This window comes from Cornus florida, unplaced genomic scaffold (assembly GCF_030987335.1).
Source record: "Cornus florida cultivar Cherokee Brave unplaced genomic scaffold, ASM3098733v1 CherokeeBrave_3.0.0_Hap2_Chr06, whole genome shotgun sequence".
NCBI lineage: Eukaryota > Viridiplantae > Streptophyta > Magnoliopsida > Cornales > Cornaceae > Cornus > Cornus florida.
The window spans coordinates 106,251,433-106,262,058 of record NW_026775576.1 but is presented as its reverse complement, the minus strand read 5'-3'; the positions used below and the strand labels follow the sequence as shown (position 1 = coordinate 106,262,058).

The 10,626-nt window shown below is 30.0% G+C and overlaps 2 protein-coding genes across 2 annotated transcripts; both read right to left on the bottom strand.

Moving 5' to 3' along the window:
* Positions 1-3,101: 3,101 nt before the first annotated feature.
* On the bottom strand, positions 3,102-4,166 carry LOC132313704 (protein SRC1-like). Its single transcript, XM_059812608.1, has 2 exons — positions 3,718-4,166; positions 3,102-3,330 (listed from the first exon to the last, which is right to left on the bottom strand). Exon 1 carries the CDS (start codon positions 4,085-4,087, stop codon positions 3,755-3,757), a length of 333 nt encoding a protein of 110 aa, XP_059668591.1. The 5' UTR covers positions 4,088-4,166; the 3' UTR covers positions 3,102-3,330; positions 3,718-3,754.
* A 2,897-nt stretch (positions 4,167-7,063) lies between these two features.
* Positions 7,064-8,018, bottom strand: LOC132313703 (protein SRC1-like). Its single transcript, XM_059812607.1, has 2 exons — positions 7,517-8,018; positions 7,064-7,293 (listed from the first exon to the last, which is right to left on the bottom strand). The coding sequence occupies exon 1, from the start codon at positions 7,941-7,943 to the stop codon at positions 7,545-7,547; it is 399 nt and encodes a 132-aa protein (XP_059668590.1). The 5' UTR covers positions 7,944-8,018; the 3' UTR covers positions 7,064-7,293; positions 7,517-7,544.
* Positions 8,019-10,626: the final 2,608 nt, after the last annotated feature.

The window sequence follows — 10,626 nt, the reverse complement described above, 5'->3', positions numbered from 1 at the left end:
TATAAGAATGGTGAAGTGAAGTTGAGGATGACCCTCTTAATTTATTGCGTTGAAACGATGAATTAGTTTGTTTAAAATTCATTAATATAAAATTTTCAAGCACACTTCTTAGATAGTTACATACTAACATAAAAGATGGGAAGCGGTTTCTCAATTTAATGAATCTTTTGTAATTCCCACCTTATCCTTTAGTCACAGAGTAAACAAATGTTTTTTTTTTTTTTTTCAGATGTGTTCCAACCAAAACCCTACCACTTCACGATCTCTCATGTTCTCTCCAACGTGAGCTGCCTAGGTTTTATCCGACAACAACAACCGTGCTCCAATCCTACAACGACGCCCGGGAATAAACGATTCGATCTACGCTGATTGTTTCCTTTGTGTTGGGTTCGTTATTTGACTTTGGGTAAGAAAAAATGAAGTATGTTAATTAATTTTTCTTAAACTATCGATTTTCTTTGGTTGTGACTTATGAGGTATAAAATTTCTCTCAATTTTAAACTATCACTCTCGGATTTATTTCATAATACAGCATCCTTGATTTTATTCTCTTATCGCTCACTTTTAAGGCTTAGTTGTATGGTAGGGTTTTTATTTGATTCTATCATGTTTAAAAGAAATAGCTGGAATAAAAATAATTTTTACCATAGGTAGAGAGTGGAGAATATTTTTTATTAAGTGGTTTTAGTTATGCATATCATCTGTTTGATATATTTTCTCTTTGCACATCTGATTTATGCACATCACAACTTTGAAGAATCTATAGCTGTTGATTTTCTATACTGTGTAATTCAAGCATATCACTAAAATATATTCTAACTTGACACTGTATATTTGAAGGAAATGAAAGCTATTTCTTAAAAAATTATTTACACTTTTCTATATGTTTTCTCAAGTAAATTAGTGTCGAATAAAGAAAATCATACCTTCAATCAACTTGGATGTTTTTCAATATAAGAGAACAATTTATTGCTTCATAAAGCACCGTTTGACTCTTTACATCTATGATCCAAGAAAAGAATTGATGAAATTATAATTATGAAGCTCATGGAAGAAATGTCAATTTGCAACTTTCCCTGTATCCCTTTGATTACAAGTCACACAGATAAACATGATGAAAATTAATAAAATACCTAACAATAATTACTAATAATTGATGAACCAAGAAAAAGAAAAAAAAAAATTTGAAGTTGACAATTTTTCTAGATGGTGTTTTGCTTATCTAGTTGCACTATGCACTCTAATTTTTGGACCTTCAAACTAAATTATCACTAATTGATAGTGAAAAAAAAAAATTAACTGATTTATCTTACTGTCCAAAAAAAACACTGACAAAATAGTTATTTTTTTAAAATACAGTATAAACCAAATGAAAGTGGTAGCTTTTTTGTCTTCTATGTAAAAGTAGAACCCTTTCTATTTAAACGAAACAGAATCATTTTCACTTCGAACTTGGACTATTAATGCAACGGGCCAGCAGTTTGTCCAGGCCCGCCGGGCCCTTAGAATTATAATAGTAGAGCCCAGTGCTGAACAGGCCCAGCCGATGAAGAGAAAAGTTCTACAAATATCATACTTTTTATTGATATTTTATTTATTTTTGTTTCTATATTCTTTTATGTTATATTATATATTTAAATTTATAATTATTTTAATTAAAGTTCAATCTCAAAAATATTTTGTAGATTTTAAGGCAATCATTTTTAATATGTTAAAATTTTAAAGTTATAATTAAAGTTCAAATCCAAAAATCTTTTGTAGATTTTACAATAAACATTTTTAAAAGTTGATCAAATATAAACGAGTATTTTTGTTTTGCACTATAAGAATATTAGAAGGTATTAAAAATGTTTAAAGAAATAAAAAAAAATTCTAAAGAATGCTATTTACAAGCTATAAAAACAGAATCCTTCTATACATTAGTCAACTAAAACATCTATTTTTGCACAAACATGGAATCAAAACATTTTCGCATTGCAGGCACTGCTTCAAATAACTCCACAACTTATATGAATTAAAAATTATTATTAAAATTTTCTTTTTCTTGAAAGGAGTAAGTATTCACACTTTTTATCCGAGCCCTGTCACGTTTTGAGGACGCAGATAAGTGTTTTTATTTTTTGAATCTCAATGATTGATATGTCATAAATAAGCAGTAGCAGCCCAAACACACTTATTTATTACTATCATAGGCCATCATCGCACATACAAAATTTGTTGAATCATAAAGACTAGTACAATTTAAATTTAATGGATATAACCATTAGAGATGTGGTAATCACTGCTTTTATTTAATTTTTTATTATTTTCTTTTATTTAACCAACCACAAGGGTACAATGTTAAAAAAAAATTTAACGATAAGTAACCGTAGGTACATCTTATATTTCAACTTGGGCCTGGTGTCCAATTCTTTTGTTTATCCTTGGTTTGTAATCTTTACTGTTTTGATCGTGGGCCTTCATCGCAATTGGATTGTAATCTTGTTTCCCAAAAAAACACACTTGGGGCTTGGTAGCCGAAGATCGGACCAGGCCAAATCCGAACTGCATTATACTCGTCGAGCTTAACACTGAACAAGGCCAACCGACAAATGCCCGCCTCAAATCCCTCTCTATCCATCTCATTTTTGTGGTGCGTATATACCTCATTTATGTTTTTGTTTTTATTTTTCGGAAGAAAAAATTCTTATTTTTTATTTTTATTTTTTGGAAGAAAAAATAAACCTCAATAAATCAAAAAATTTCTTATTGCTAGGTGAAATTCTTAATAATGCTATGAAACTGTCGTAGCTTTGAACTAAATTAAAAACATGAAAAAGTTGATTGATACCCTCAGATCTTTTTCCAAATTACACCTTACACCATGTACGGTGCAACAATTTTTCATTCGTTAGTTTTCACCGTACAAAGGAGATTTGTCCAACACAGTCCAGATGCTCACAACACAGTCCTGTCCTGTTATGTCATAGAAATATCATTTTCTATGGTCTTTGGTGACTATGCACTATAATACCAAATTTAAATTTTCCAAAAAAGTAACACAGAAAAGGATAAGATAAATTAGATAATCAAGAACCAAGACAAATACAAAATATCAATAATAAATCCATAAACACAACAATATTATTAGCACAATATAAACATAACGTACTAGGCATTACATTCACTCCTTCACTCGAGTAAAGACAAACTCCATAATAATACTGTTCGGAAGTAGCTATTCAAACAGCAAATATCCATTTCTTTTTTCTTTTCTGTTTTTATTTTTATTTTGGCAACAGTAACTTAAAAAAAAATAAAAACTCCTTCCACATCACTCCATCCACCTAGCTGCAACAACCAAAAAACACAGAATTAAGAAGTTAAATTAGACTAGCCAAATATTGCATTTATATATAAATGAAAAGTGTGTATATATATATATATATAAAACAAAAATAAAATGGATATATTTACACAAACACGATCCACATATATGTATGTTAAAAAAACAAAAATAAAAGGGATATATTTACACATATATATAAGCGCGTCTATTTTGATCCATATATATGAATGTTAAAAAAAAAAATAAAAAACAAAAAAATAAAAAAATAAAAAAAAATAAAAAAAAAATTGGATATATATATATATATAAGCGTATCTCCGTTGATCCATATGAATTCGACAGTTTATATATACATATATTATATTATATTATATTATACATGTATGTACCTAGATAGGAGCGTAAAAGCGGAGAGATCTATGAGATCTAATCGCTGTCGCTGCTGCTGCTGCTCTCATGACCGTCGTGGTGCTTCTTCTTCTCCTTTTTCTTCTTTTTCTCGCCCTTGTCTTGGCCATCGCCATGGCTCTTATCGCCATGGATCTTGTCCTTCACCTTATCCATGAATCCTTCCTTGGGCTGGCCACTGTGTTGCTCCGGCTTGTGATCTCCGCCATAGTGCTCCGGCTTGTGCTGATCTCCGCTATAGTGCTCCGGCTTGTGCTGTTCTCCGACGTGGTGCTCCGCCTTCTTCTTGTCCTCCTCCTTGTTGCCTCCCATGTGGAGGGTCTCTCCGATCTTATGCATGATTCCTGCCATTTTCTCTCTCTACTTTCTCTTCTCTTAAAATGGATTGCGAATTTGTGATTTGATCTGATGGAAATTGGATGTGGAGGATCGTGTATATTTATAGGCGCTAAAGAGTACAACAAAAGACCATTCCCCTCTTATTGACAAAATTACCCTTGACCCTTTTCTTATGTCTCTTTTTCTGGTCCCATCCTCATCATTACCAAAAAAAAATAAATAAATAAAATAAAATAAAATAAAAAAATAGAAGCTATGAATTAACGGTAGACTGATCACTTTCATTCACTATAACAAAATCTTTCTTAAGAACTTGTCCATTGAAGCATCAATAGGTCACAAAATTACCCTTACCCTTTTCTTATCTCTCCTTTTTGATGATCTATCCTCATCATTATCAAAAAAAAAAACGAAAATATAGTATATCTTTTTCTTTTTAATTTGTTAAAACAAATAATATTATAAGAATGGATTATTTTATTTTTTTAATTATATTTTAATTATATATATATATGTGCATATATGTATTTACATTCAATTTTTATAATTACAACTCATATTATTTTCTTTATTTTTGAATTTGTCAAAACGAGTAATATTATAAGAATTAATTATTTTATTTTCTTTTTTAATTATATTTTAACTATATATATATGCATAAGTGTTATATATTGATAATAAGTGATATATATGTATATATATATAATGACAAAATATACACATAAACATTAATTAAGTGAGAAGAAAATAAAAGAAGAGAGATAAAAAAATATTAAAGAATAAATTTGTCTTAAAAATTTATATTTTTAATTTTTTTACACCTTTTAAGTAAACATAAAATTATAAAATTTGTGACTAGTAAGAACCGGCATCGTGAAGGGTGCAATTAGTACTCCTCTTTAATCTTTATCCTCTTAAACTGATAACGTGGCTTAGTGAAATCGGAGCATCCAATAATAATGTGACAACACACCAACGGATAAGTTAAACATATAATACCACTATAAACAACACGTGGCAAACCAACCCTCCCCTCCTCCTCCTCCTCCTCCCTCATTCACGCCCTAAAACTGAACAAAGACAATATCTGGATCTCCAACAAATTTTGTATGTACTTTTTGGTAAAATCTCTTGCAACATCTTCAAGGAAGACTACCAGGCGGACTCCGATGACCTCAAATATCACAACTCATGTTTTCTCAACTCTCCAATCATTGATTTGATCAAATGATAAAGCTTGGATCCCCGATTTTAGACCAGATAATCGATCGATATATATATCGAATTTTTTGAAATTTCGTCGTCGTCATCATCATCATCATCTCCATCATCAGAGAAACGACACTAAAAAAACAGAGAAATCTTCCTCAGCTTCCAAATGCATCACCTGTTTAGACCTCAATCATCTTTTACTATCTCTTGTTGATGATAGGAGGGAAAGCGATCCGAAGTGTAGCTTCCAAATGCATCACCTGTTTAGACCTCAATCTTCAATTTTTTCTTCCTGTTCCCAATTTCTATTTGGGATTGGGTGGCAAAACAACTTTGAGCTTTGTAAATTTTACAGTTCAGGATTTATTTATTTTTGTGTTTTCTTAACTTAAGTACTTTGATCCATTTTAAATATGTCTTTCAGAACAGACAATATTTAAAATGAGACCTAAAAAGTAGTCGCAGTAAATTTGTGGATGCCATTCAAATATCTGATTGATTGATTTCATTTTTAGTTATAGTTTCTTTTTATATATATATATAGATATTGTTTCAGTGAGATTTTATATATAGAATTATATACAAATATGAATTTTTGAAAAGAAAGATTTATACATACTGTAAAAAGATATATCTATATAGAAAGAGAATTGACTTACAAAAATTTTAAAAAAACGTATTGGAAGAAGGGTCTTAAAATCTTTTCCGTATAAAGGTGTTATCAATTTTGATGCTTTAGTATAATATTGTGTGTCATTTGATCACATGGGCATGGCGGGATAAACTGCAATAAGAATGCATAATTTAGGGGTTTATTTTTGTAAATTTCGTAATCCAGAAGGGTGTTGTAAATATGTCAATAGTTGGGATTTTTTTATTTTTACCTTATATAATTATATTACATTATCCATTAGGGGAGTGAAATAATGACAATGCCCTTGTTATGCGACGCGGCATTTGCATGACAGATGTCACATCATGGTTTGGTACACCGTCCACTTGGAATACTTTTTTTTTAAAGTTAAGAAGATTCGTTGTTCATGTTTAAACATTTTTGAGCTTCTCTCGATATCATACTCATTGTGAAACTAAAACCTAGGATTGAAATCAGAAAATATTAGTTACAAATTTGAATAATAATTAATTGACTGAGCTGATCATGAGTCTTAACGATTTTTTATTTTTATTTTTTGGTGAAATTCTCAAATGAATCAATTTTTTATTTTTATTTTTATTTTTGTTGTTAATACACGCTCTAAAAAAAAATAATAAACTGTTGTAATTTTTAACTAAATTAAACACATAAAAAAGTTGATTTGAGACCATCGTATCTTTTTCCAAATTACACATTAGTCCTCGAGGTGCATTCTCCATGGTGCGCGCAACAACAATATTTTCATTCGTTAGTATTCAGCCCTCGTACAAAGTAAATTTGTCCAATTATAAATAAGAATTGTTTAAGTATTTTATTTGGTGATTAATAATTAATGGATCCATATGCTAACAACAGATAACAGTCGTGTTACGTCATACTATAAATACTACGTATCATTTTACTTGGTCTTTGGTCAAGGTAGTCCGTATGGCCATAGTAAAACAAGCACCAAATTTATTTTTTCCCAAAAAAGGAACACAGAAAAGGATTGAAGCGGGCATTTCGAAATGACAGCATCGAAGATATATTTCTCTATATACACGGTTACGGTTATCTCCGACTGCGTTCCGTAAAAAGTGGCCCAAGATAAAAAAAAAGCTAGAACCAAGACAAATACAAAATATCCAATAATACAGAAACACGATATTATTAGCACAATATAAAACTAAGATAACATACTAGGCATTACATTCACTCACTCATTCTTGCGTATACATAACACTCCATAGTAACACTCCATAATAATACTGTTATGAAGTAGCTACTGAAACGTTTTTCTTTTCTGTTTTTATTTTGGCAACACTAAGAACTTTAAAAAAAAAACTCCTTCCACGCCACTCCATCCACCTAGCTGCAACCGAAAAAACCACACAATGAACAAAAGTCAAATTAGATGAGCCAAATATTGCATTTATAGATAAATGAAAAGTGTATATATAAACAAAAATAAATATGACATATTTATATATATATATATATATATATAAGCGTATCTCTGTTGATCCATATGAACTTGACAGTAAACATATATATATATACATATATTATATTATACATGTATAGACGGTATATACCTAGATAGGAGCGTAGAAGCGGAGATATCTAATCGCTGTCGCTGCTGCTCTCATGACCGTCCTCGTGCTTCTTCTTCTCCTTCTTCTTTTTCTCGCCTTTGACTTGGCCATCGCCATGGATCTTGTCCTTGACCTTATCCAATATTCCTTCCTTGGGGGGCTGGCCACTTTGTTGCACCGGCTTCGTATCGCCGCCATACTGCCCCGGATTGGTCTGACCTCCGCCATACTGCCCCTGATTGTGCAGACCTCCGCCTTGCTGCCCCTGATTGTGCAGACCTCCGCCTTGCTGCCCCTGATTGTGCAGACCTCCGCCATACTGCCCCGGATTGTTCTGACCTCCGACGTGGTGCTCCGCCTTGTTCTTGTCCTCCTCCTTGTTGCCTCCCTTGAGGGTCTCTCCGATCTTATTCATCATTCCTGCCATTATCTCTCTCAAGCTACTTTCTCTTTTCTTTAAATGGATTGCGAATTTCTGATCTTATGGAAAATGGATGTGGAGGATAGTGTATTTATAGGCGCTAAAAAGTATAGAAAATCTCAAGAAAATCAAAGTATGACTAAACATTTGTACGGTAACGGATAATGTTTAATTACTCACCTAGTAGTTCCATCTTATTCACTATTTATGTGCTTCAATAATAATTTATCATATTTATTTTAATAAAAAAAATAACTCATATCTTTCTGTATTTTTTCGAATGAATGTGAAATTTTTTTTATTAAAACTGTTATGTTAAATTGTTATTGAAACACACAAAAAATAAATAGGTGAAGCTACTCATCAGTGTGTAGGTGAACATTGTCCTTATATACTTATATTACATTATCCATTAGGGGAATGAAATTATGACAATGCCCTTGTTATGCGACGCGGCATTTGCTACTGACAGATGTCACATCGTTGTGTGGTGGCACCATCCACTTGGAATACTTTCTTTTTAAATATTGCCTCCAATTTAAAAAGGTTTTAAAATTTTAAATTTTATTATATATAAGTTATATTTTAATTATTTTTTAATATTATTAAAAATTAATAAATATAAAAATTTAATACTAAGACTAAAAAAATTATATTCTAAAATAATTTTTTATTTTTTCTCTACTCTTCATTCACATTTTTTAAGACAAAAATATTGAACTCAAAAATTTATATCCTTATATATATATATATATATATATTTTTTTTTTTCCCTACCTATTTCTCCCTGCTTCTCCTCCTCGTACATAATCTTAATATCGATCCCATTTATATCATTAAGAATAATGATACTTGGTGGGACGGTTTTGGCCTAATTATAATCCGAATCCAATTTGGCTGTGCCACGTCATTCCTTCTTCTAAAACGTTTTCTCTCTCTTCGATATTATCTCCTCGATTTTTCCTAACTTCATCTTCTTTTCTTCTCTCTATCTCAATCTTTACCAGTTCTTTTTATCTCATCTCTTCTATGTATCTGATTCTGGCTTCTCTCTTTTCATCTCGATCTTCCTCATTCTCTTCTCTCCGGTTTTAGTTCTCTCTTTTGATTTGGCAAATTCAAATGGGAAAAAAAGAATTGAATTAACAAAGGAGAGGTTGTTCAGTCAAGCCCTTGATTTTTTTACTCATGAGTTGAAGAAAGTATGATGGGGCTATTTCTCTGTTTCAACATAAGATGGATGTTTAAGGGAAGATGGGTCATTCCTGAACTAAAATTTTAAGCCTTTTGGATTAGAAAAGATTGCGATTGTGATACACTCAGCGTTACTTTATTTACATATACACATGTGTATTAATTTAAAAGATAAAAATAAATATACTTATGTCCTCTCATTGTTTAATAAAAATGCATTCACTTCATTTATGTTTTGAGACTCAAATACAAAACGCGAACAACAATAATAATATTATATATATTAATATTTTTAATTGTTACGTATTAAATGACAAATTTTATGATTATTAATTTTTTTGTATATAAGTTATTAAAGATATAGAACTAGTATAATTTTATTTAATTTAAATTATTATTTTTTTAATCTTTTATAAAGATAATAATGATATATTTTTTTGTCTGGGATGGGTTGTTTGAAGAAGCAAATTTTTTATTTTTTATTTTTTATTATTGAATTGAAGTGGCAGCATATGCGAGGACATAATTCCACCAGGAAGGAACATATCGTGGATGAGAGAGAGAGAGAGAGAGGATTTAGCTTCTCGTCTTTCTGCATTTTTTTCTGGCAAAGGAAATATCGAGGAAGTTAAATGACGTGACACATGCACGTCAGATTCGGACTATAATTCGGCCAAATTAATCGGCTCAAGTATTACTCTTTTCTTTTTAAAGAAAAAATCAAAAATTCGAATTTCAATGGAATGGCAGTACAGTGGGTGCGTATTTGTTTTAAAAATAAAAATAAAAATAAAAATAAAAAAAAAGGTGTCATTACTCTTTGTCTTTTTACAATAACACTACTTTTTTCTTTTTTCTTTTTTCATAAAGTATACCCGTAATGAATATTTATGTATTTTACCGTGAGTTTGGGAGGGTGTTGAAACTTTTCATATAATTTTTTAAATTTTTTTCTTTTATTTATTTATTTTATTTATTATTCCTCACATACTTTCTCTCCTCTCTCAACAAGTAGTCTACTTCATCTCTCATTATAAGTGTATATAATTCCTTTTTTTATCCGCTCAATACTCATACTCTGAATTTGAACTCATTTTTTATTATACCAAAGAATTTGTAAGAGCATTAGATTAGAGTTTTCTAAATCAGGTTTTATTGTTCTTTTTCTTTAATTATTTTTAGTTTTATTAAATTTTGTTATTTTAATTTTTTGTATATATATATATATATATATATATATATATATTTCATATATTTGTGTATTTTAACCAAACTTAAATACAAGAATCTAATTAATATTTTTGCATTTCACAAAGTGAGAAGTATGATTTTTAAATAAATATTATTTAATATTGATATATTATTAAACGACCACTTTTTAATTTTTACTTAAGGCCTCAAGTTATTTTGAGTAGCTTTAGTGATTATAATTATTTTGAGCAGCTTTAGTGATTACAATTTTAATAAAAATTTTGCACTCTTATAATTTTTTTGA